Raw genomic sequence first — 27,731 nt, forward strand, 5'->3', positions numbered from 1 at the left:
GTGGGATAATTAGGCATATTAGCTTTCCCAAAAATATATCTAAATGAAAGTTTATTACAATGTTCTTTCCACCTACATTTGGTCTTTTTCCATATTTTTCTTTAAAAATATCCATATAACGGGAAATTTCTTATTTGTTTAAAGGAGTATCATGTCTTTACCTAGTTGCTCATTTCCTTCTTGACATACCTTATAAAATTTTACATCAATTCTTATTAAGAGTTTCCCCATTTCCTGTTCAACAGGCTACCCTGACAATTCCACCCCCTATCAGACATAAAACACACTGCCACATTCAGGTAATGTGTCAGGATTCAAAATTACTACATGCAACACTCAGTTTAAAATTTGTCTTAAGCTATGGACATCTGGCTGTACAGTCAACCAAAATGGGTGAAAAAAATTCATTTTTATTGAAACTCATAACTCAAAAAATATAAGATGCTGTAGTGTACAATATGTTACACAAAGCACCCTGAGGTGCACATTCAAGTCAAGTAAGAAGTTCCATCCTCCCTCCCTCCCCCCTCCCTCCCCCGCTTGGTACCCTAAGTATTTGTTCCATATACAATCATGCACATTTACTCTGCAAGAGGAAGCCCCCAGCTCCATATTTTGTTAATTAGCACCAAAATATCTGTTCTCTCTCTCTTAATTTAACAGGGGAGCTATATTAACTCAGCCAATACTGTAGACAGATGTCATACATTCATGGAATTGAACAGCCTAATCTAACTTCAACACCATGTGCACTGAACCAATTAGCATCCCCGCCCCCCCAGAAGTGGAAGAAGTCTCCCCTCCTTCTCTATTTTTAAATTAAACACAACAATTTATGAACTTTCCACACAAAGGTGATCTGTTTTTTTTGTTGGGAAGAAGTCTATGAGGGGCGAGGATAACGTACGTCTTTCAATAACAACTACTGGTCGCAAATAATGAAGCTGTTTTAAGGCATTGTCCCCACACTTTGTTAACGCCTTGTCCAATATGGCCCTCAGGTTTTCCAGTGAAGGGATCGAGGGAGAGTCCGTGGATAAGAGAGGCTGCATCCCTCTCAGCTGCCCATGAGCTCTGGAGCCGCTGTTTTTCTTGGACACAGCTGCTGCCGGGACAGTTTCATATGCAGTCTTGCCCCGTGTGTCATCCCTTTTGAAGTCTTTCTCTTTTTGTACCACCACACCCAATTCATATCGGCCAGCCGGCTCCCATTCATCCTCGGAGTCGTCATCGTCATCTCGTTCCTCACTTTCTTGGATGAATTTTAAAAAGGAAGACTCAAACCCCATTGGTTTGAAGGACTTTAAATCAAACGGCTTTGGCGCAGATTGCCTCTGCATTTTATCTTTTGCAGCAGAAAGGGGAGGAGGGTTTTTAATGTTCTGCTGTGCTGATGCACGCTGCCAGTCGTTTACATCTTTCTCCCTTTGTAGCTGTACACCTGACCTCACACAGTAGGAGGGATTTTCTCTTCCATCACTTCCAGGCAAGTTGTCTGTTTTATACCGAGGTGACTCCAATCGACTACATTCTACAAAACACCTGGTTTTTGGATTGTGGGTATGTTTTAAAGTGCCTGGATACAAAGAGACACCAGCCTCCTGGGCCTTGTCACTCCCACAGGAGCTGCCGCTTTTACTGCTTTTATCATCATGATTGCAGTCCGAGTTTAGAACACGATGCCCTTCATTTTCACGCTGATATGCAGGGTGCACTGTAACTTCCTGCTTAGAGTCACTGTTTAGCTCTTTATTTGAACCCTGGCTTTCTTCTAAGCAGGGGTCATTTATCACAGTACCACATTCGACACATAGTACAAGCTCCTCATACTGTTGTTCTATATAAATACTGGCCATCTGATGGGTACGCTTATAGTGTCTCACAATACTGCTTTCCAGTTTTACTACAGAGGGACACCCCCGAACCATGCAAGGATACTGTGTCTGATTGCAGTTGTCTCTGCACATTTGCAGGGCTTCCTCCCTTGTTCTAAAGTTATATAACTGCTTTCCTTTGCTTTTATTATTCTTCTCAGATTTGTCATGGATCCGTTTCTTCTTCTCGCTCTCTTCATGCCCGAAGCACTTATCTTTCAAGCACCTTTGCTCCTGTCCATCTTTAAGGTGGGCCAGTTTTTCTTTGGCAGCTTCCGAGACCCCATCGTAATCACTGTGTCGGAAGTATACATGTTGAGAATAGCGGCTGTAAGTTGTGAAAACTCGGTTGCAACCATTAAGGTCACAATGAATTTCAATCTCTTTATTTATTTCCTCTTCCTTAGCATGCTCTTCCATCAGGTGATGCTTCAGTTTGTGGAAGGAATAAAATGCAGCAGGACACTGAGGATGGTGACAAGGAAATCTCACGGACTCTGTTTCAGAAAGCACTTTGGAATCCTCTACATGGTCCAGGCCATGAAAGTCACTGCAATGCTTAGCAAGCGATTTAGAACACAAGAAGCGTTTGCTGCACGCCTTATGTTTGCAAACAAATATTTTTTTACATTTGGCAAGTTCCCTCTTTGTTCTCGCTTTGTCTTTTTCTAGGCAGAGCTGTTCTTTGTTATACTGATGCACCGTTCTGTAGTGCCGAATCAAACCTTTCTGATTAGTAAATGCAGAATTGCAATTTTTATGAATACAATGGAACGGCTTGTGGTATTTATGCAAAATGTAGCATAAATTTCCTTTGGCAACTGTTCTTTTACTTCCCCTCCCCTCTCTTGCTTCTAGTCCTTTCCGGTGGCTTTCCAGAGCAGACAGTTTCGTCTGCTTGCCAGTTATACAACTTTCTGCTTCTTCACTAGACTCCAGATCTGTTTCAGAACTAAGCTCATCTTTCTTTGGATGACACTGCTCTTCTTCAGCCAGATTAGCTTGGTCATCAAGTTCTTCCTCTGTATTGGCATAGAAATCAGACATTGAACCCGTGGTATCATTCAGCATATCCTCAGCGCTCTCATCCAGATCCTCAAAACTCTCATTACCAAGTAATTTCTGAGTTGCTGTCATATTGCCAAGTTTATGTTTGTTTCTATAATGGACTCGAAGATGTGTTTTTCTTGTAAATGATCTTTGGCAAATATGACATTTAAAAGGGGAATACCGATGTTGAAACATGTTCAACTGAAGCACCGTCTCCTTTGAATAATTGTGTTTTCTAACATAATGCGTCAACAACGCTTCCCTGGTCACAAATTCACATGTGCAACCTTGACGCTCACAGAAAAATGGCTTGGCTGCCAATTGGGTAAGGTATTGTTTTGGTAGTTTGCCTTGCTGCTCTTCAGGGAAGTAGTCTGAGGTAGATTCATCTTCAGAGTTTGGAGACTGTGACAACCTGGAAGAATTTCCAATATGACCACCGGAATTTTTTAAACTTAAATGCTTCAAGCCCAGGAGAAGTTCCAACATTGCATCTTCTGAACTGGACACTTTGGAAGCTTCAAAATAGGAAGTTTCTGGGGAAGAAGGATACAGTTCTTCATTTAAATAGCTTCTGCTATTAGTACTTGTATTACAATCTATAATGCCTGGAGAGTCTGTATTTCTACATGAATGATATATGAGCTCTGGACTAATATCTCCATCAGTATTATGACTGTCACTGTACTGAGTAGTATCTTTAGTTTTCAAACCTAGCTTCCTCCTAGGTTTGAAATGGTAAGGATGAGCCCTTCGAAGATGTTTTTGCATGCCCTTTGAATTTTTGTACGTTGATCCACAGTCTTCAAAGCCACAGGTAAATCTTTTCCCATCAAAATATACAGCCACATTTGAATACCGCTCTTTTAAATTGGATGGAAGGAAGACTTTCTCACGGGGTAAATCACTCCCAGGAGTTGCCTGGCCACAGTCCACTGCTTCAGTCAAAGGTGTCAACTGAGTCTCACTGGCTAGGGATGCAATATTGCTTCCTAAACTGCCATTACTTTTGCCATCCACCTCTCCATCAGATATAGCTTCTTGTTTAACTTGCTGGGTTTCCTCTGAATTTGTAGATTCTTGCTTAACCTGCTGGATTGCCTCTGAATTTGTAGATCCCGAAGGCAAATTAAGACTCTCATGCAGATCAGAAGGACCTTTTTGTTCAAACACTTCCAAATCTGAAAGGCAAGTAAGACTGTCCCCAGAAACATTTTCCTCATGCTTAATCTGCATCTCCTTTATTTCACCATTTGACATATGCATCGACAGGTGATTTGTAAACTCAGTTTTGGAATAGTAAAATTTTTTACAGCCACTAAAGTTGCATGCGTAGGAAGCATCCCTAAAATGCTGGGCTTCATGGTGGTAGAGCTGCCCCAAGTCACTGAAAACAATGTTACAGCCACTGAGCTCACATTTATAACGCAGATCGTCGTGCTGTTGCTTGTGATGGAGCAGCTCATTCACTGATCCAAACCTAGCATAGCAGCCCACCGACACACACATGTACGGCTGAGGGCCACTGTGCACTTGTTCATGCTCCTGTAGATGGAAAGCCGAAACAAAATGCCGCCGGCAGTATGCACACTTCTCACGCCTGTTTTTCATGTCCAAGTAGTGCATTGCATTTTGATCATTGTTTTGGTGTTCCGCTTTCAAGTGAACACTTAAGTACTTGAACTGCTTAAACACTTTGGAGCAATCTGTGCCTGGGCATGGGTACAGGTCCCTGTCCTGTAAGTGGCAGTTTTCTAGCTTACTAAACGTGACGAAATCCTGTGTGTTGAGTCTGGGTTGTTCACATTGTGTTATTTTGAGTGGCTGGTTTTCTCCAAGGCCTACAGAAGCAATTCTGGCTAGACTGCTCTTTGCCAGCCTCTCTTTCTTCAACAGCAACTTCTTCTTACTACGGTATTTCCTACTAGGAGGCATTTTTACATGTTCCATCACATGCGTCACAAAGACATCCTTCCTCTTGAACTTTTTTATACACACTGGGCATGTATAAATGCCATCTTCCATATGCATCTTAGAATGGTGAAGTATTCTGGCCTCTATACATTCCCTTTTGCAAATAACACAGAAAAATTTGTACTGAAGCCACCTCTGGTACCTTTCCGAGGACCCAATCGGCTTTTTAACTCTCACCCTCTCTTTAGGCTGATTTATTATATCTTGACCTTCAAAGTTATTATCTTCGCAATCGCTTAGGAGACCATCCAACAGTTCGGTTTCATTGAACAACATCTCATTGCAACTCAGATCATCCTCTGACTCAGAAACTTCTTTTCCTAACAATTTGAGACAGTGTCGCTTCAGAGTTTTCCAGTCCCAAAATTCTGGATCAAATGGCCAATAAGCCTTTAAAGCCAACAGTAGCTCACAACGGAGGGAGTTTGGAACTGCTGCATTTTCTTCATCCAATTTTTGATCTGGCTGCAAGTAGAGCTCTTCTAGTAGACTGTATCTTTCCTCACTTGGCTCAAGTAAGTATTCAGTGAGCTGGCATGCTCTTCTTACTTCAAGGTCTTCCGGCAGAAGGCATGCAATTGTTTTGCATACAGAGGTCTTCATATCATCATTTTCATTTGATCGGAGCTGTAAGGCTCTCACACATAACAAGACAGACACAATAAGGCCTGCTTCTTCTGCCTATAGGAAAGAAGAGAGCACAAGTCAGATGTTAATTTAGCCCCCAGGGACATCTCTTAAAGACAAAGGAAACACAACTGAAAAAAATGGGCAAGATATATGGATAAGTTTTCATAGAACTCTAGAGTTGAAAGGGACAAGGGTCATCTGCCCAATGTGGGGCTTGAACCCACAAATCTGAGATAAGTCTCATGCTCTACCGACTGAGCTATCCCTCTCAATCCTGAAGCAATTACAGATTTGAGTAACCCGTGGCCCTCCAGATGTTGCTGGACTCCCATTCCCATTAACACCAGCAAGCATGGCCGATGGCCAGGGATGGTAAGAGTTGTAATTCAGAAACATTAGGATGGCCACAGATTCCCCACGCCTGGATTAGAGGGTTATATATAGATACATACTCTGGCATTTCTTATTTCAATCAACTTCAATGTTTTACCCAAAAAAACATACTGAGGTTTACTTTCTTAAAATTAAAGAAGGCACCAGTCATATTTGTTACTTAATTCTGCCATGGAGTTCATTGGTGCACATATTATCTTTACAACAACTCTGCAAGGTAGATCAGGCTAAGAAATAATGACTGACCCTAAGTCACCAGTTAAGCTTAATGGATAAGTAGGGATTTGGACTTCGGTCTCTGTTGCCATCCTGATATTCTAACCACTCTACTACAGTGGGGATTCTTTTTACCGGCATGTTAGGCATTGCCAGAGTAGAATTTGCCAACTTGGCGGCCTGCAGATGTTTTAGATTAGACCATTGCTCTCATCAGCCCCATCCAGCTTCTTTTTGAGCAGTTTCAAGCATAAAAGACACTTTGTGGCAGCAAATACACACAATTTTGTGAAAGTAATTCCCATGTTTTTAGGAACTAAGTATACTTGGAATTCTGAAGCAAATTTATATATGTTTCAGATAAATATACACAGTGGTACCTTGGAAGTCGAACACCTTGCAGGTCGAACGTTTTGGCTCCCGAACGCCGCAAACCCAGAAGTGATTGTTCCAGTTTGCAAATGTTCTTTGGAACCCTAACGTCTGTCGCAACATCCGTGGCTTCTGATTGGCTGCAGGAGTTTCCTGCAGCTGATCGGAAGCCACGCCTTGGTTTCCAAACCGTTTTGGAAGTCAAGCAGACTTCCGGAACGGATTCCAATCGACTTCCAAGGTATGACTGTATAGAGAGAGAGAATGAGTGTGTGTGTGTTTGAAAACCGCATCAAATCAAGATATCTACTTGTAGATTGTTTTCTGTTGCACAATGGCAAGGATTTTAACTTCTTTGCTTCCATACTATTCCTTATCACTTCCTATTTCCACTCAAAAGTTTTGCTGCTGAATTACTTCCTTTGTCTTTTTAGATAGAGGCGCTGAAGAAACATCAGTCGTACAGCAAAAAGAGCAACATCAATACAGCAATAGAGTAAAAGCAGAGTTGAATCTACTGTGTGCCAATGTCCTCTAAGGACTAGAATATGAAGCCTTGGAAGATAGGAAATTCCACTATGCAAGTACTCCTTATCTAAAACAGAAAATAGGCAGCCTGAATCAGCAGGAACTCCAACAGGAAGAAGACATAAAGGGCAAGAAATGTACTTGGCTGAAGCAAGTGAAAGGGAAGAAAAGTGCAAGTGAGAAGGCCAGAGAGCCAGTCTGACTTGCTGCTGTGAAGTTCAGGTGTTCAATTTGTCAGCCATCAGAATGACACAAGGCAGCCATCAATTATGTCTTCCCAGGGTAGCCAACAACAGGATGCACCCAAAAGCTACTGATTTTTTGTTATCTGCTGAAAGTACATAGGTTAATTCCGTGATAAACTGTTTCCCAAACAGGCACTTACTTCAGCTTGTATGACTCTAATTAGGAAGAACAAGTGTTGCAATGTCCTAGCAATGATGCCAAACTGCCGGCAGCGCTCCAGAAAGGAATCTAAAGATGGGTCAATTCTCTTCTGTAGTTTGCTCCAAAATAAAGTCAGTTCCCTACAGAGAAAGTTTAGGACAAATGCTTAGAGATCCAGTAGTCAAGCTTAACAATGGTTTAAACATGAATGTACAGAATGCTAGAAGCATTACTGAGAAACTAGAAGGCCAAGATAAGAAAAAAGGAAAGAGATCATCTGAAAAGTTATACCAAGATTAATTTCTTTAGCTAAGGCATACAACTAAGTGAAACCAAATAAATGACTTTCAGTGCACCTCTGGTGTTTCTTGTCTCTTCCTCCCCCCCCCCCCCCATGTCTCATACTTGACCTTAAATGCAGGTCCTGAGCTGTGATAGCTGACACAATGACCTCTGGTTGTTACTGGACTCCAGCTCCCTTCATTCCTGGCTAGGGATGATGGCAGCTGGAGTCCAGCAACATCCTGAAGACACCGGATGGCTCCCCATGGTCTTGAGATAGAAACAACCCTCGCTTCGAGGATTTATTTTTCCACCCTCATCAAACACTGTTCTAACAAGAGTATCTTCTATTTTATATCCAATCTAAGCTTATTATATCTAACCATTCCTGATTTTTTGAGTAATATTTAACATCTGTAAATCCTTGTCAAGCATGTTTCCAAGCATCAACATTACTGACAGACAGCCTATTTCTAAGATGACGTTAATTTGGAGCATTAATTTGGGTAAAGAATAAATTAAATGTAAAAAAACACAGGATTGCTTTTGGAATATATGCTTCTTCATATAATTGCCTGCATTCAGTCAAACCTCCACAGTTTGAGAAAACAAGAACAAGGAGAGCAGAAATCCCTCAAAGTAGAGATCATCATTGGATTCCATTTCTGGCTGAGAGGGAAGCCATGTTTTGAAATTATAGTTTCAAATGCTCCCTACTGCTCATTCTGGATCCTCCACATTGGAGGATTATCTGATGTTCTCTGTGTCTAACATTAGTTTGTTCAGCCTCTAGAGGTTCTTGAAAAATGGAAGAGATGTGCTCACACAACTGTAATGTTTAACAAATGTAAATACTTTGTTTTTAAGAAATAAATTTCATTCACATAGAATGATAACATTCTCTTTAATGTGAGCTACTTCAATGACCTATGTGAGCCAGAATAGCAAATACATGCATTTGAAAATAATATCTGGACATAGTACTTACCAAGAGCAGTACACATTTCCATTTTGAAGCTGCTGCGTAAGGTATGTTGTACAAAGAATGAATGCAGTACTATCTTGACCTTCAGCTTCCAGATTACATATCATATCCAGGACCTCTTTGCAGTCCACCTTTGCAATCTTTCAAAAACAAAAGTCCAGAAGAAGTCTATTGTAAATAGTTTCATTCAAGACCACTTTGCACACACAAAGGTACTTTCAGGAAGACTTTTCTATCTTTCTGCAATCAGTAGTTTGTGCCACTACAGTAGCTGTGTTAAAGTCCATATTGTCAACAAAGGCATAGCCCAGCTCGTTACCTGAAGTACTAAAAGCACCTAAAAACAACGCAGTTCAGATCTTATATTGTACTGCTTTATTGGCCTGAATTACAGTGTTTTATTTTTAATGGCTTGTTTCTTAAATAGTCTTTCTATTGTTCACTCATTGTGGGGTTTTAAACTGTTATTAGCTGCTTTGAACAGGATTTTAAATACAGTGGTACCTTGGGTTACATACACTTCAGGTTACACCCCTAACCCAGAAATAGTACCTTGGGAAAAGGTGAGTCTTATAGAGAAAAAAATACGGTATATATCACCAATATTTTATTGGTCTAGAAGTAGCTTTAGAACTACTGTTGTGGTAAAAACAGTAGTTCCAAAGCTACTTACAGAGCAATAAAGCAATACATTTTAGAAATACAAAGCACAATTAAAAGGCATTGAGCAAGTAACACCACCAAGATCAGAGCTTGCCCACTCACCTCTTTGATAGATTCTTCAGTTGGAAGCATGGAACACAAGCAAGTGATGTAAGCTTGGAGAAATGGCAATGTATTTGAAATTTCCGTGGACTCTTTGCACAGTTTGGATAGGGAAGCAGCTTGCCGAAGGCGGTTTGTTTTCATCAAGTATTTTATTCGCATCTGCATAAAGACTGGTCCTTCTTGTTTAATCAGTTTGTTGACTAGAAAAGAAGTCGAAAAGATTTTTGCACACACTATTTATCACCAGAATTTAGCTCAAGCAGTAATGTATGCTAGTGGTTGGCATCTAACAGCCTATTCATGGCCTTCTGTTCTAGAATTCCTGAAACTCTTCAGAATTTAAACTACATATTCATTGGGGGGAGGTGGAAGGGGAGAAAGTTTTTGGTTAAGGCGAAGACTCCCAACCAGCAAAGGACTCTCATCTTGCCTCACTTTTATCCCCAAGTACAGGCGGTGACCATTTCACATGGGGGTTGTTTCCACCCTGAGCAAGTATAAGCCCTAGCCTGGTACACCCTGCCCTGCCCCCATTCTGCCCTCTTCCAGATCCAAAAAGAACCTGCGCATTGGCGACTGCTTATCAATTGGATGCACCTAAAATGGTTGTAGCCTGTAATGAAAACAGTTGGAAATGATCTATGGTGGGTTTGAGTTTGCAGTTCTACAGAGAAACAGTAACCTGTGAATGACCCATCATAAGCAAGGGTGTGTGGCATAAATACTCGGGAATTCCTCAACTCTATTAACAAGATTCATTCAGAAAAACTTCACAACGATCTAAATGCTGGATCTAAAAGGTGCTCTTACACTAGTGGAAAACATTTCCTGTCCACAGCACTGTAGGAGAAAACCCAGAAGTTCTTCAGACTCCAAAGGCTTCTTTTACTGCCTGCACTAAAGACCATACGCTACATTCAGTATTTTCCTAATTCAATATTCCTCATGTTTCTATCTGATGTAGGAGACTAGACTATAGTTTGTGCCATAATAAAATCTGCTAGTCTAAGACGCCACAAGATTCTGCTTTTGCTTCTCATACTATAATGCAACCCAACACATTGTGGTGCAGCGCTGTCTTCCAGTAGCTCTTGCGCAAGAGTTCCTGGAACAGCTCAAAAATATTTTCTCCCTGTGCTTTATGGTTCTTTGAATAAAACCCTCAAATCTTATTATATGAGCAGTTTCACAGCAGGTAACGAACGACAGCCATATGTAATAAAAGGGGTATGACCACAGCGTTAGGAAAGAACGAACAAGAAGCTGGTACTAGGCCAAGTACTTTTCTTCACCCTAGAATCTAGGCCAAGGAAAGCTAGCAGATACGGGGATGCTACAGGACTGGAAGAGTGAAAATGACATCTCGGGATTCATGGTAAAGCTCTGCATGCTCTTCACAGCAGCAGTTGAGGAACACCTATCATCTTGCTCAGTTCTTTAGGAGCAAAATGTTTCAGTGTGAAAGACTAGCTACTGCTCACATCATAACAGTGGCACAGTAATGGAATTCTCATTTGAGGTACAAGTCTCAAGATCTTACCTTCTTCTGCTTCTACAGGCTGCTGTGATATAATATTTAAGAGAACTGGATTCTTCCATACCCCTTCCTTTGAAATGTCAGCCAGTGTTTCGAGGCTATTGTCTCCAAATTTAAGTAAAGCATTATGGGAATCCTATGTTGAAGAAAGAGATAAACAATTATACAACCTTCCTTAGACATCTATTGTCTGGTGTATTGTGTGTTCTTTATATTCTGTTGTAGGCCGCCCAGAGTGGCTGGGACAACCCAGTTTGATGGGCGTGGTACAAGTAATAAATTATTCTTATTATTACTGTTATATAAATTCCTACATTTCCAAGATCTCAGTTGGGATCACTACACAAGGCTGTAAGAAAAGGCTGCAGAAATACAGCATTTTTCCAGCATTTAATTACACCGGGTAATATCCAATGAACTCAGAGCAGATCCACTGAATATCTTTGGCTTTGTTAATGTGTCCCCCACCATCATATTTAGAGGAGGGTTTTTTTATTCCATTTCTAATATGAGGTACATAGCTTGGAAAAAGGAGTAGATACAAACGAAGGTATCTTACAGTTAGTCATGTTGAGATCATGCCTACAAGTTTATGTAATAGAAATTTCACTATATAATTATACAGCAAGTAGCCCAGAGTAACATAGCCTTCCTTACATCAAAACATAGAGAATTCATAACATGCAGTGGGTAACCATCTATATCTCCTACAATAATCAATGAAATTAGTCCGTTCTTGCCTGAAAATAGGCTGTCTTGTGCTGTTCTCCTAGTCTGATAAAGTAGATTACTTTAGCCATTAAAGCTTTTTCCTATATGTCACCAGTGTTATTTAATGGTACATTTGACTATCTCCATTTAATTCTCTGAAGGCTGTGCATTGTCCCCTTCTAGCAGACATTCCTCCTTTTAAAAGAAGTCTCCCCAAACCTCTACTCCCAATGCGAGACAGGGGATATTGCACTACTGGAGCACTCTTCTATCACATAAAAAGTTACAAAAGGATGCTTACAACCTCACTATATGTTAAAGGCAGTATGAAGAACTAAAATTCATATAAGACACCCAGGTAAGGTATACTTAATCATAATGTATTTATTCCCATTTTATACTGGATTCAACTAAAGAACTACCACAAATACCACAGCCTACTTAGTTATAATTTGAAAATATATATTTCTAGATGCAAACTGTTGAAACAGGGTCCTCTGTAGAATAGAGATGAAAAATACTTGCCTGTATAGACTGAAACAGTCTTAACAATGGTTCAGACTGCTCCTCACTTTCAGGCACAGAAAGCAGTAGTTCAAAACAGCTCCTGAAATAAATAAATCACAGAACCATGCTAGTTAGGACCACCATTTAGGAAGTAGCACGCTGGGTCATTTTGTACCTGTGTTTATAATCTCTCTAGGTCAAATGAATGTGAAAACATAGTAGAAAAGAGCTGAAGCTGTTAAGCAGCATAACAATTGCTACTAGCAGCGATGCTGTTTCCCATGAGAAGAATTCAAGACAGATGCACTGTAACAATATTTAGTTGGAATTATAGCACTGAATGATTTTCAGGCTGTATTGGCAGCTTATTCTTAACAGCATCTTTGACCTAAGAAAACCAATGTGATGCATAATAATGGTCTTGCAGATTCATTCACATTTTGAATTTTCAGGTACCGAGTTCCAAAGAAGTACTGTTTATAATATATGTAGCCCGGGGGGAAAAGTAGATAGGCTCAAGATTCACTAAGATGCAGCGTGGGGAGAAGATGGCATGATCCATGCCATTTACAAGTTCACAATAATGCTTATTTCTCTACACAGGATTTAAACTTGCATTCCACCGTTCTTCAGGTCAGTGTATACAGGGTTATACATTTCCCTCCCCCAATCACAATAACCCTGTGAGACAGATTAAGTATCCCTGATTCAAGTGCAGCTCTCTATCCACTCCACCGCACAGTCTCTGGTGCTTCCCATTGTCCTAAATTTAGGAAACAGATTGGTAAAATCCTAGCAGTTACGCATGCTCTCAGCAGAGTTCCCCTCCACCTCCTGATCACTTAAGCTAAAAGGGAGGGGAGTAACCTTTGTCACAGAATGGATCCTGAAAGTGAGGTGGCATTGGCCCTGGAGGATACACATCATAGGGTGTACATCCTCCCAGCCAACTCCCCCCCCACCCGCAATCCTTTGGGTCTCAAGTTAAAGAGAAGCAACTGGTCTCCATGCCAAACTCCCTGCCAAACAGGGTGGATCTGATTTAAATCACTAGTCAGTAAGACTTGATTCCAATCACTTTTTCACAGAAAGACTTATTCTTGCTGGTATAATCTTAATATTTACAACCAGATGAAGGTTTCATTTTTGGAATAATAAATTTTCAGAATAGTTTTTACAGTTATATCAAAAATTACTGATTTGGTTATACTCTTAAGAAATACATAGGCAGATAATTATGAAATTAATGTGAGGTTTAATAAGTTAACTATATTTTGACAACTTTTCTGCTGCACTTATTGGAACAAGAAAAATAACCATTTCCTTCCATTTAAACAATTTATTTAATTAAAACAATAACATTATAGCATATGTATCCATGTTTGTTAACTGATGTGGTTAAACAATTTTTTAAAAAATTTAAGACTGAGTTTTAGTACAAACCCCCCCCCCCCCCCGCCTTAAGACTGAGTTTTCTCCTCCAGGGAGAGAATATTGCGATAAATCTCAGGCTATAAATACAAATGCAATGGAACATCAGAGGGACTGTATCTCCCAGCAGGCCTGGTTTTGGAGAGGCTGGCCTTCCTTTTTCTAGAGGAGAAGTGACTTCTAGAGGAGAAGGCTTAGGTTGGAACAGGCTTCAGAAAGAACAGGCCGAGGAGAAACAGACTGGTGGAAAGCTGGAAAAGGGAAACCAAGGATTGGAGCAGAGAATTTCAGGGATTCCTGCAGGACTGAAGTTCCAGGTACAGACTTTATTGTTTGGACAATGTCAGGCGAGCCCTGGAAAGAAGAGCCTGGAACCAGTGAACCCTGATTAGTTGACTGGCAAGCACTTCAAGATCTCGCCACGGACTTGAAGATCCCAGTTACTATTTCTACCACTACCCCTTTGGATTTGCTTCTACATTCAGGTGCTGTATTCTGTACAGTTAAATGTTAGTGCAGTTGTTGGAACCCAGTGGGATTGGTTGCAAGCCCTGAAGCGCCTTCAGCACTTGCCTCAAGTCTGAGTTGCACAGACATGCAACTGACTTGCACAATTATTACACAAAGATCCCAAGACTTGCGGAGTATTCTGCACTTTCAGTTTTACTGCTTCACACTTAGCTACTTGTGCAGGTCTATTCCACTCCAAACAATCTATTCATTGAACCTCTTGGAATTTAAGTGGTAAGGGGTTGATTCTGTGTATATAAATTTGCAAAGGAACAATGGGATTAAGGTTTTTTCCTCAACTCTGTATGTTTATTTTATAACATTTTTCTGTGAAAAAAAGGCATGTTATCTGTGCAGACACAAATTCACACTTCTGAGAACTGCTAAACAAGCATCTGTGATAATATCTTCTCATTAGAAAAAATGCCCCCAAATAATCTCACAGAAACCTCTGGAAGAGCATGACATTGTGAATGGGTTAATGGAATTTATTTATCCCCCCCAAAAAAAATTAAACATTGCATATAAAGCCTCATGCTACATAATTAAAAACAAATCCTTATTTCCTGATGAATAGCCTTTGGACTATAATGTAACTTAAATAGAAAACTATGTTTAGAAAGATTTTTCCTCCAAAAGCATTTTATTTTTAAAATTCCGATTTAAATAAAAATTTCCAATATAAATAAAAAAAAGATTTAAATTTTAAAAATCTGACCTTTTTTTAAAAAAAAATGAAAAAATCATTGATTTTTATCCGCCCCGCTGCCCAAGAGACTGCAGCCTCACACTACTGCCCCATGCTTTGCTGTCAGTATATGGACCCCACAATTTCCTACAACAAAGTGGGGTGTCTGCATGCCAGAGATGTGAGGAGAGCATTCCAACTTCCACTGCCTTTTTGAAAATACAGAATAGTTGTTTTCACCTTTGGCAATGATCTTCTCCCACCCAAGGATGTATGCAAACAGGCACCCTGATTTGTTGATACAGGGAATGCTATTTTCAATATCGGACAGGTGGGCACAGTAACTTGAAAATCTCTGCTGTTGATCAAATTCTCTTTTCTGTTAAAAAGTCATGTCCCAAATGTACTTACAACACTAGCCTGCCAATTACCAGAAGAACTTCTTCACATTCGGTAGTCAAGTAAGGTCGGGCATTGGCAAAGCTCTGAATGGCGACTTGATACACTTCCAAGAAAGGCAGAACATGCTCCGAAGCACCCGGATTGTCAGCATATTGTAGCAACGTCTATAAATGAAAAGATGTGATGCGGTAATATTTGTTCTCAACTCCGATTAAGGTATTTCAAGACAATGTTATAATTCTATGCTGAGGATATTAAGCTTTCCAACATTTCTCAAAAGCAAAAACAAAGAAATGGCAACCTGCCACTCTACTCTTTTTTGTCTTCCTCCTAAAGCAAAACTGCTAGTACTAATTACTATTATTTATGGACTTTCAAGAATGCAGCTCCTGAAAGAACTGCTATATGATAGCAGTGGAATATAAGCTCATGAACTAGCAGGTTTTATCTACAGCCTTTTGTAGACCCAGCACCTGCACTCAAAACAGTCTTTATATACCCTCACAATGAAAATTTGTATTCACATCTTGTGGGTACGATTTAACATCCATCACATTTCCCTACAAGGTAATCTCTTTCTTTCTTTCTTTTTCTTGGGAGGATCACGTTCACCAAGCATATAGTGGCACATGCCAAACCCATTCACAAGAGCATAATACATGTTCATGCTCACAACCAGTGATGCAGTCTATGCAGGGTTTCTGTCAAATACAGTGCGGCTATCAGCAGGACTGAGCTATGCATTGCAGACACCTTTCAGGAAGACCCTGAAAAAGAAGGGCCAAACTAGGTGAATGTGGAAAATCCATGATCAGGTTTTCCCAAAATATTTTTCTTTCATTAAAAGCAGCTGCAGAACCAATAGCATCTCTGTCTTCCTCCCTTTCTGTGCTTAGTAACAGCTTGTGAAGTAGTTAAGTCAATCAGTGTGTTGTCAGGGGAAGCAGAAGGAAGAAATCACATCCCTGCAACTTCAACATCCAAATCCCTCACATAGCTGCTTTTAACCAAAATAGTGTTGGGGTGTCTTGGTGCTACCTTCAGGCAGGTTTTCACAGCCCAGAATTTAGCAAACCAAGAGGTGTTAATCTTCCAGTGAAAAAAATACACCAACTCTTGTGGCTCAGCAGAAGAACTATACTGACAAATAACTAGACCAAGTTCTTAACATCTACTTTACTTTTGTTTAAACATGAAAACAATATATAGTTTAAGAGGAGTTTTAAAAAATCAAAACATTATAAGGAATCATTTCAACAACTTAATCTTTTAGAATTTTACCACAGCTGTTATAATGTACCAAGAGTCAAGTCAGGTAAAGTGCTGATGCAGCCAGTCTCACCTTGAGCTCAGTCTTACATAGTATTACGGTATTTCTCATGACTAAACAAAATTAATGGGCCTCTACAGCATTTTAACAATGGCCAGTCTGCGTACCAAAGCAAGCCATAGCTAAAAACTAGCTATGGCTTACTATGACATGTGAACCACCTGAACAGTCTTCCAAAATTATTTTCTAAGTTTCACTAAGAACTCATGGCCTAAACAGTGTGTGAAAACTTTGGTTCACTGGCCTAATTACAGGCCAAAGCCACGTCCACCTGTTCTATGTATTATAACATTGGTGACATCATCTGATATCCAAAAGATCAGGTGTGCAGCAGGTAAAGTCATTCTCCAGGCCAAAAAGGGATTTTCAGGCACTTTGAGGCCCCAACTACCAGCTGATTAGGAGCACTAGGGAGTTCCCACTGGGAACTTCATACTGCAGCAGATGGAACTGGAGAAAGTGGCTTGGATGTATGTTGCTGGAAGAAGTGCTTTGCATCCAAACCTCTTTCTCTACAGAAATGTCAAAGGAATGGTTACAGATACGAGCCCTGCCTACCTCTTTGAAGGTACATGCCCAGCATCAATTGACTAGCACCTGCCAAAGTTCAAATGAGATTGCTCAATCACCTCAAATCATTAAGACATCAGGTGATGGACAGATATGTGTTCCTACTGACCTATTCCAAGTCAGTTTTGAGAGGTGAGGAGATATGGATCATTACCTACCCTGGCCTAGTGTAATGCTTACATTTTTAAGTTTGAACTAAAGTCTTCCTAAATCAGGTTTATTATTACCTCCTTTCAACCCCTCCCCCCATAGGAAGAGCACTTTTAATACAAATACAAATGAACTATAAATTGGCATTTGACCTCATTGAGCTGATAGGAAACCCCTTTTTTAATCCTTTACACTAAGTTAATTTAGATGACAAAGGTAAATAAAACAAAAAATAACTAGCTAGAAAGCTGCCAGTGTGACAATAAATCAAACCATATTTTTCATCAATACCTCTGACAGGTACTGACATGGATCTGAATTCTGAACACTGCTTGAGAAACACACCTTTCTACAGTGCACAATATTGATAAGAATAACACCCTCAGTGTTCCATGTGCTTTACTTACATACTCACTAATCCTTTCAATTTCTCTTATTACATTGGTTTTAACCTGACAATCCAAATGGGCCCATTAGAACTTGGCAGAGATGAATCATTAACTTTCCAAGTATTTTGCTGGTTGGAGGTTGGATGGCGGCTAACAGATTGAGGTTGAATCCTGACAAGACAGAAGTACTGTTTTTGGGGGACAGGAGGCAGGCAGGTGTGGAGGATTCCCTGGTCCTGAATGGGGTAACTGTTCCCCTGAAGGACCAGGTGCGCAGCCTGGGAGTCATTTTGGACTCACAACTGTCCATGGAGGCGCAGGTTAACTCTGTGTCCAGGGCAGCTGTCTACCAGCTCCACCTGGTACGCAGGCTAAGACCCTACCTCCCCGCGGACTGTCTCGCCAGAGTGGTGCATGCTCTAGTTATCTCACGCTTGGACTACTGCAACGCGCTCTACGTGGGGCTACCTTTGAAGGTGACCCGGAAACTGCAATTAATCCAGAATGCGGCAGCTAGACTGGTGACTGGGAGTGGCCGCCGGGACCACATAACACCGGTTCTGAGAGATCTGCATTGGCTCCCAGTACGTTTCCGAGCACGATTCAAAGTGTTGGTGCTGACCTTTAAAGCCCTAAATGGCCTCGGTCCTGTATACCTGAAGGAGCGTCTCCACCCCCATCGTTCAGCCCGGACACTGAGATCTAGCGCCGAGGGCCTTCTGGCGGTTCCCTCATTGCGAGAAGTGAGGCTACAGGGAACCAGGCAGAGGGCCTTCTCGGTAGTGGCACCCGCCCTGTGGAACGCCCTCCCATCAGATGTCAAAGAGATAAAGAATTACCTGACATTCCGAAGACATCTTAAGGCAGCCTTGTTCAGGGAAGTTTTTAATATGTAATGCTGTACTGTTTTTAACACTGATTGGGAGCCGCCCAGAGTGGCTGGGGAAACTCAGCCAGATGGGCGGGGTATAAATAATAAATTATTATTATTATTATTATTATTATTATTATTATTATTATTATTTGCTGTCTTTGTTTTCCTTTTCCTGTGAACATATCCTCAAATGGCATTTGCTTACTGCTTGACAACACTGCCCTGGGAAGTTGCAGGCATGTTTTTTGCGTGAATTCTGAATGTCTAAGGGGACTTTGGGCTTCTGTTTCTTCAGCTATAAGCCACTGCAGTCACATGGCAAACCAGTAAGTGCTTTCCAGCGCAATTTGCAATTCCACATGGGGATCTGCTGTTCTAAATCAAAAACCCTGTAGGCATGCTCAAGCCCTTGGGCTCACCTAAACTTGGTACCTGACTACTCAATTGTTTCAATCCACTTCACTCTGTGGGCCTAATTACATTCATCCAAGCTCTCTGAAGAAGCCAGGTGGACAAAATTTCAGGATGTTTTAAGCTGTTTCAATCCTGGGGAAGCCCAGCCAGATGGGTGGGGTATAAATAATAATAAATAATAATAATAATAATAATAATAATAATAATAATAATAATAATAATTATTATTATCATCATCATCATCATCATTATCATTATCATCATTACTTCTAGAGAGCTATAGTAGCCCCAGTATAGTGCTTTTCACCACCAGTGCAAAAGGGAAAGCTGCATGATTGTGTCTACCAACTGCTAGCAGCTTGAATAGTGTAAGTTAAATTTAAATGTTTGTATTTTACTCTTTTTCCAGCCTCTTGTGACCACAAGCAGTTCTCAATGAATTATCAAATATCATAGCTAAATATTCTTACATTTGTATAGCTATAAATGTACTTAAGCTCACTGTCTTGTTTAACCAGACTATTCAAGTATTTGGCCATGTTCTTTCATTAGTCTGAACACCAATCTTTCCCATGATTATTTTTTTAAAATGGTGGAATCTTATTTTAGCTTTCTCCTTTATATGAGCTAAAGCAAACAGAAAGGCTTTTTATCTAGTCATAAGTTTATGGAGTAAAGGGGCAAAAAATACCCAAACCACACACGCGCGCACTCGCACACACAGAGTAGTCAATTGCTTGCATACTATCTCAGATCATCCTATTGAGTCAAGTAATAAATAAAAAGCCAAGATCTACAGCAGGTGAGCTTTCATGAATATAGGAATATAGTTCCTGCTGCCTGTCAACAGCGAGGGTCAACTCAATACTTCATAATTAGGAGGTTCATAATTAGAAGGCTTTCTGATTATACTTCTTAAACACATTTATTCTGTAAGTTTGTACATGTATGCAGCATCCCAGAACTTACCTGTCACACCCAGCACCTCACCAGCAATAATCACAGCTTTATGCGAAGTGCTACACTCGGCTACTAACACCCAATGCCCTATTTCTGTGTGTCAATGAAACAAATGGGCCAATGTGATCATCAGAAGTTGGATTCCGGAAAATCTTAGGGTTGCAGCAAGGAAGAGTGGCATATGCTCCACAGATCTTGCTATCCCCAGCAATACTTATTTCCACAAAGATTTGTTGAGTGCATTAACTAGAAAATCATTTTGCCCAAATCCATATTTGTGATTCTAGAAGACTTAAGCATGCTGGAATAGCATGAACTATTACTTTTGACATTCCATACATATGCCTTGACACTGTGTCTCAAGAGAAGGTACCATACAAAATTATAAAGAGGTGAAATACAATGTTCTAGGGATATGTTCAAATGGAGGAACTAACTGGTACAGAACACATCTGGCTCTTACAAAAGATACAACCTATCTGTACTGAAACAAGCAAAAGTGATAATAGAATTGTAGCATTGGAAGGCATCCTGGGGGACATCTAGTCAAACTCCTTGCAATGGAGGAATCACATTAAGAAAAGAGGTGAGAAGCATTAATAGATAAGAGCATCATATACAAGTGGAACTAGAAATACTGTTGCATTTCAACAGTGGTGATCGTGAAATTCTTGGAGGCAATTGCTTGCAAGCTCTCTTTCCATGTAATTATGTCAGTTCAAACATCTCCCACTAGTTGGAATTAGTTCTGGCACTGATAAAGTGTAAGTGATGCATTATTTAACTGTATAACTTACAGTTTTGTAGAGTTTGCCCATTTCTACAGTCAGATCACTAGAACAGAATTCACTTTTGTATTTAACAGTGTATCCCTTTTCCTATTTAATAGTACCCCATCACACATACACACTTTTGCATACTTTTTGTTCATGACACAGTTTGTGATTTTCTCTATTTGTAAAAATCTGCCCTTTGAAAAGAAATGTGACATATTTTTCTGCTACTAGTTTTTTCCAGGATCATCAGTTCTCCCACTTCATGAAAGCTTTCTCAAGTTCCTTCTATCTTTCATGTTCTCTTTGGTTGGTGCTTTTACTTGAGTTTGGTAATTTTATTTGTTGGGTTTATGTACAATCAAGCATTTGCCCTGAGGATACATCAAGAACCAAGTCAATCCTTTCTCATGAATGGGAAGGATTTTAAAGCAACCATCACCTGCACCCCTAGCTTCTTCACCTGATATCCTACTGCTTGCTGACTTCTCATCTGCTCAATTCATACTTTACATGGTTGCATCCCCAATACCTGTAAAGATAAAACTAAGCCATTCCCACAAACTGTGCAACACTATCAACAGGTAAGGAAGACTTTAAATAAGAGTGGAGACTCTCACACAGCATGCCACAGAAAACCAAACAGAAGAGTCCATGAGCCCCAAATACAATCTCACTGAACTTAAGAGCAGTTCTCAGAGGCTTATCTAGTCCAAAATTCTGTCCTCACAGTGGCCAAATAGATGTCTATAGGAAGTCCACAAGCAGGACATGAGCACTATAGCACTCTCCCACAGAACGGCTGCCAAGTGTCTCCCCATAGTCACTTGTTATGGCCTTGTCCTACAATCAGCCTCTGTTCGGCCTGCATAAATCAGTTGTATCCAGATTCAACTAAGCTCACAGCAAAGTTGGAAAGCTGCTGAGGTCCCAGCCACTGACATAATGAGTAGCTACCAAGTACTCATTGGCAGTGTTAGAAACTCAAGATATTTAAGCTAAGCACAGAATAGCAGCTTAAACCAGAGTTACAGTCACCAGAACAGTTACAGATAGGTAGCCGTGTTGGTCTGCCATAGTCAAAACAAAAAAAATTCCTTCCAGTAGCACCTTAAAGACCAACTAAGTTAGTTCTTGGTATGAGCTTTCGTGTGCATGCACACTTCTTCAGATACACTGAAACAGAAGTTTCCAGACCCTTCTATATAGTGAGAAGGTGGGGAGGGGTATTACTCAGAAGGGTGGTGGGAATGGGTGATTGGCAGATAGCTGTGATGAGCCTGTTGACGACTCTTAACGACTGCAATAGGTCTTACAGGAAAAAGCAAGGGATGAGAAGGTGAAAAATGGCTTTGTCATGTATGATGAGATAAGAATCCAAGGTCTTTGTTCAGACCAGGTCTCTCCATGATTTTAAGTTTGGTGATAAGTTGCAATTCAGCAGCTTCTCTTTCCAGTCTATTTCTGAAATTCCTTTGTAGTAAAACAGCTACTTTGAGATCTTGTATAGAATGTCCTGGGAGATTGAAGTGTTCTCCTACTGGTTTCCCTGTCTTGTGATTCCTGATGTCCGATTTATGTCCGTTTATTCTTTGGCGTAAGGTCTGGCCTGTTTGTCCAATATAGAGAGCTGAAGGACACTGTTGGCAATTGATGGCAAACACAATGTTAGACGATGAGCAATTAAATAGTCCCGAGATGGTATGTGTGATGTTGTTGGGGCCAGTAATGGTGTTGTCCGGGTGTATATGGCAGCAAAGTTGGCATCTGGGTTTATTGCAGGCTCTGGTGCCAGTGTCCGTGTTAGGTCTGGTTGTAGTATTATTGTGGGTTAGGAGTTGTTTCAGATTGGGTGGCTGTCTGTAGGCAATGAAAGGTCTTCCTCCCAGAGCTTGAGAAAGAGAACTGTCATTGTTCAGGAGAGGTTGTAGATCTCTGATGATGCGTTGTACTGTTTTAACTTGGGAGCTGTATGTGATGACTAGAGGTGTTCTGTTATTTTCTTTTTTGGGTCTGTCTTGCAGCAAGATCCAAGGACCCCCAGGCATGCACCTCCAGATGGTGGAGACATCAGGCACCATTCTGGCACCCTGGCCTCTTCACTTGGTCGCAATTGACTGAAAACCAGGTGCAAAATGGGGTTGGTGCTTGGTGAATTTTGAATGCTGCTCATTGGAGCACTATGTGTGCTGCTGATTGCACAAGCATCGGAGGGGGTCCACCAGCAGAGACTTTGCAAAGGACACCCTCATACTGTGAGTTGATACTCACAGGATGGGGATGCAACTCAATTCTTTAAATATATTTAGATGCAGAAATTTAAAATAATTGTCTTCCTTTGAGAAGGATGCCAGGTGTGTCTTTGTCCTTGGTTTGCCACCCTCCAATGAAGAGGCATGATCAGATCAGCAACTTACACAGAAACATACAAGGTTCTACACTTAGGCAGGAATAACCAACTGGGGAGTGTTTGGCTTGCCAGCAGTACATGTTAAAAGAATCTAGGGGTTTTAGTAGACCACATGAGTTTGATGCAGCAGCAGAAAAAAGAAGAAGAAAAAAGAATGCTAGGCAAGACTGCATCAACACGAGTCTAGTCTTTTATTAAGGGAAGGTACAGTCCCACTCTATTCTGCCTTGGTCAGACCACACCTGAAGTACTGTGTCCAGTTCTGAATGTCACAATGTAAGAAGGATATTGACAATATGGAAGGTGTGAAACAAAGATGGTCAAGGCTCTGGAAACCAAGCCTTATGAGGAATGGTTGAGGGAGCTGGGTATGTTTAGTCTGGAAAAGAGACTGAGAGAAGAGGATAGCCATCTTCAAATATCTAAAGGACTTTCACATGGAAGATGGAGCAAGCTTGCTTTCTCCTGCTCCAGAGAGTAGGACCCAAACCAATGGATTCAAGTGGAGATTCTGACATCAGCAGGAAGAACCTTCTGACAGTAAGAGCTGTTTGTCAGTAGAACAGGCGCCCTTGAAAGATGGTGGACTCCCCCTTCCTTGGAGGTTTTTAAGTAGAGGCTGGATGGTCATCTGTCATGGATGCTTTAGTGAAGATTCCTGTATTGCAGGGGATGGACTAGATGATCCTCAGGATGCCTTCCAACTCTATGATTCTATCATATGGGATGGGTAGCTATTACTCTTACAAAATGTAAAAAGGAAAACATTTTGGGATTTATGAGTAAAACATGTCTCCAGCTGAAATCAGAAAAGGTGTGCTTCAGCAAGCAGAATTTTGGGAAACATTGCAATAGAGAGCTACTTGTATCTCAAGGTGGAAATACAGAAGGATAGCTGTGTTAGGCTGGTACAGCAGAAACAAGATATTTTAGGACAGGAATTGAAGAAGCCATCAATATGTGTGCATATTGTTGGGACAGGAGAGTACCCATGGTCATGCCATTGACCTCAAAACACAACTCCCCCACAAATCTTTAGGTTGGTGGCACTGCATTGCAATTTTATCTGCAGGTCAATGTTGTTAACGATCACTTGAGTGAATTTTCACATATTGTACTTTTGCATTTCACATAGCAGAGAGATTCCATACACCTGCATGAACTTGAGTCTAGACTAAATTTGTTTATCTTCAAGTTGCTACAAAACCCTCTAGGTTAGGCATCCCCAAACACGGCCCTCCAGATGTTTTGGGACTACAATTCCCATCATCCCTGACCACTGGTCCTGTTTGCTAGGGATGATGGGAGTTGTAGTTCCAAAACATCTGGAGGGCCAAGTTTGGGGATGCCTGCTCTAGGTTGTACCAATTTTAGTCTCCCTTGGAGTAGATCTGAAAAGAATAACTTTAATCTATTAACGACAGAGTAAACTTAACTGAATGCAGCCATTTATCATTTTTGTATTCCTACATGGATTTATAACAGCCCCGTTGCTGTTATATCAAACACCACAGCACACAATATAAACATGGATGTGATATTCCATCAAAAGCTAGTAGGTTCATGTATTGAAAGCAGGAAGGCTTGAAAGTGATTCATTGTCCTAAGGTGCAGCAGCATCTCATCTAGAAATCTAACAACTCAACCATTCTGTTAAGTCTAGTACTGAATACCTAAAATTATGTTTTAATAAAAGTTGTAGGACATACAAAAAAAAAAGATGCAAACACGGAAAATAAAAGGTTATCATTAAGCTGAATTGTCAAGGCAGTAAAGATCTCATTTTCACTGGGACATCAACACAATCACTTCTCTTTAGGCTAATCCAACACAATTACATTTTCTGAGCTTTGAACTAAATTTCAAATGTCACCTGTTTCCGTACAAGTCAAGGCAGCCTAGAAGAATTATTAGTTTACAACTCTTTAAAACCCATGTGTCTACTTGATGAACCAAGCTGACAATATAAACCATCACCCATTTCTGGAGGCCATGTGGCATGCACAATTTTCTGTGCTCCAATCCTTCTACATGTCAATGGTTCAGATCAACACAAAGTGACCAGGATGTTTTAGTATTGCAGGACCTGGTGGACACTAAAAGCAGCTATTCCAAGCACTCATGGTGTCAGCTGAAGCCTTTAGAACCCTATAGCCCAGTGGTGGCTAACCTGCCATTCTCCAGATGCTATTGAGATTTAAAACTTCCACCAGTCCCAATCAGCACAGGCAAGACTCATGGCTGCCCTAGTCCCAAAAATCTGCTCAATGAAACTTAAGCCTAAATAAATGCATAACTGAAATAACTGCATCTTCTTGGCCCTGTTTTTACATGCCACCATTTCCCTCCCCCTATTTTTGCATGGCAAAACTGTACTCTTATTTTTTCTAAAGCACCAAATGCATAGAAGGCACCATCTAAATCAATATCAAAGGGCTCCCTCCACTGTGGTTTGCCTTCCTGTGCTAGTGCTATGAGCGGTTCATGTCAGCAGGGGTGGAGGTGTTCTTCCAAATTACTCTTAGATGGTTCTTCTTAATCGTAACAACATTGGACATTATCTCAATCCATTTATACAACAAATGGGTGAACACTTTTATCCAAAATATTAAGTTACCATTTTGTATGATCCATACCCAACCTTTGCATAAAATCATCAAACCCAAAGGAGAACTGGATGGTCTTCATCTGACAGTGAAAATGTAACAGAGCTTTAAGCAGGAAAACATGTCTAAGGAAGAGTTTCTCAATTTGGGGACCACCAAAATGTTGACTCTAGAAGCTACCCATTCAACTTCAATGGATAACCCATACTCACTAATTCACAAATCTTTCTCAACCCTTTGATCATTTCCAAGCATCAAATCTTTCTTTCTACACTGACATCCAACAAAGCTACCTGAAAATATTATCTAACCTGTTGCAAGCTTGTAATGGAAACCATGTGGCCATTATATTTAATGTGGCATGTTCATGTTTGTATAAACACTTTGTTGATACTTTCAACCCAAAACTATATCTAACATACAAAGTCTATTGCAATATGAGTTGGAAAAAGAATTGGAACTCCATTTTAAAATAAAGTCATATCAATAGGACTATTCGATTCAGAACACCGTACAAAGTGACTGACATCCAAGATGTCAATGCAGGTTTTTGTATTGAAAAGGTGAACTGGCATTCACAGTTGCTTACAAAAACTCAAAGCAAATAGAAAAATAAGAATCAAGCCCTATTATACTCAATCCACACTATCGGAACAGTAAGTAACCCAGAGAAAATAAGTTATTGTTTACTATTAAAAGGCTTTAGCAAACCACAGAAATAGGAGCCAGGCAAATATGTTGGGAGTGGAGATTTCAGAAGTAGGAAGCCACCACAGAAAGGGCCCTGTCTCTGGCAACCACCCATCTAATATTTGGGAGCTCCTGAAGCAAGGCCTCATCTTTGGGCAGACTAATACAAGATACTGAACATAGCCCCATCGGAAGCAGAGATCCAGATAAACATTTTTATTGACAAGGAAGAGGAACATATAAACAAAGATCCTCAAAGTGTAGGGAGATAACCCCCTCAACTACGGCTGTTAGAAACCTACGGCGAAAGAGGACTTGGTGTACGTGCAAAGATCTGCGAGGAAAAGAGAAAGAGTCCGCGGAAGGAGGGAGGGGTGTCATGGATTTCGTTAAAAGAAGGCCCCCCCGCTCCCGTTTAACTGACTGCTCCTCTTCCTCCATCAATTCCGGCGCTGCCACAAAAAGAGGCGGCGGGGCGGGGAGAGCGCGCCGAAAACACCAGCATCCGGAAGCGGGCGCGGAGAAAGCCTGAGCGCGCTGGGCTGGGTGGAGAAGGGAGGGAGCCCCCCCCCCCCGAGAAGAGCGATGGCCATCGGGTCCCGGAACCCGAACCTCCCGCGAAGCCCGACAGCAGAAGAAACGGGAAGCGGCGTCGGCGGAGCCTCCCAACAGGGACGGTCCCTCGGCCCCGCCTCCCCAGCGCCAGGCAACGGCTCGCCGCCGCCGCCCCCTGCGCTTCAGCCTCCTCCTCCGCGGGGCCTCGGCGCCCCAAACCTCCTCCAGCGGCCGAGCCTGACCCTCCCCCCCTCCAACCGTCCCGCGCGCGCCCTCCCCCGCCCCCCCAAATAACCGCCCTCGCGCCAGGCTCACCTGACAGAAGTCCCGGCAATAGGCGCCCGACGAGCCCTCGCCCACCCCCTGCTCGCTGAGCTCCGCCTGCAGCTGCCGGAGCCGAGAGCTAAGGCCGGCGGCCAGCCGGGGCATCTCGGGCTGCAGGGCCGCGTCAGCCTCGGCGTCCGCCATCTGCACCCGGCCCCACCGCGCGTAGGCAACGAATCACGTGACCCCGCAGCTGCTGACCACATCGGCGGGGGACGGGCCCACGTGACCCGACGGCCCCGCCCACTCCCGGCTCCTGCGCATGCTGCCGCCCTTCGGCGGGGCGGGAAGGAGGCCGCCAAAGACAGGTTCCCATTGGGCGCTCGGCCCTCTCGCGGGGCGATGACGCAAATGCATCGCGCTGCTGGAGCTGGGTTCTTCCCTCCCGCCCCATTTCCCAGCGCTGCCCAATGGGGAGGAGGGGCGGAGCTACTTCGGAGA

At 41.6% G+C, this 27,731-nt stretch overlaps 1 protein-coding gene across 1 annotated transcript; it reads right to left on the bottom strand.

Moving 5' to 3' along the window:
• Positions 1-390: 390 nt before the first annotated feature.
• Positions 391-27,511, bottom strand: RLF (RLF zinc finger). Its single transcript, XM_083750604.1, is given in 9 exon segments — positions 391-5,579; positions 7,423-7,564; positions 8,695-8,831; positions 9,457-9,659; positions 11,000-11,132; positions 12,233-12,314; positions 15,255-15,409; positions 27,282-27,466; positions 27,469-27,511. Coding segments are annotated over 9 exon segments (5,811 nt in total). The 5' UTR covers positions 27,497-27,511; the 3' UTR covers positions 391-833.
• Positions 27,512-27,731: the final 220 nt, after the last annotated feature.

This window comes from Podarcis gaigeae (genome assembly GCF_964106915.1).
Source record: "Podarcis gaigeae genome assembly, chromosome: 8".
NCBI lineage: Eukaryota > Metazoa > Chordata > Lepidosauria > Squamata > Lacertidae > Podarcis > Podarcis gaigeae.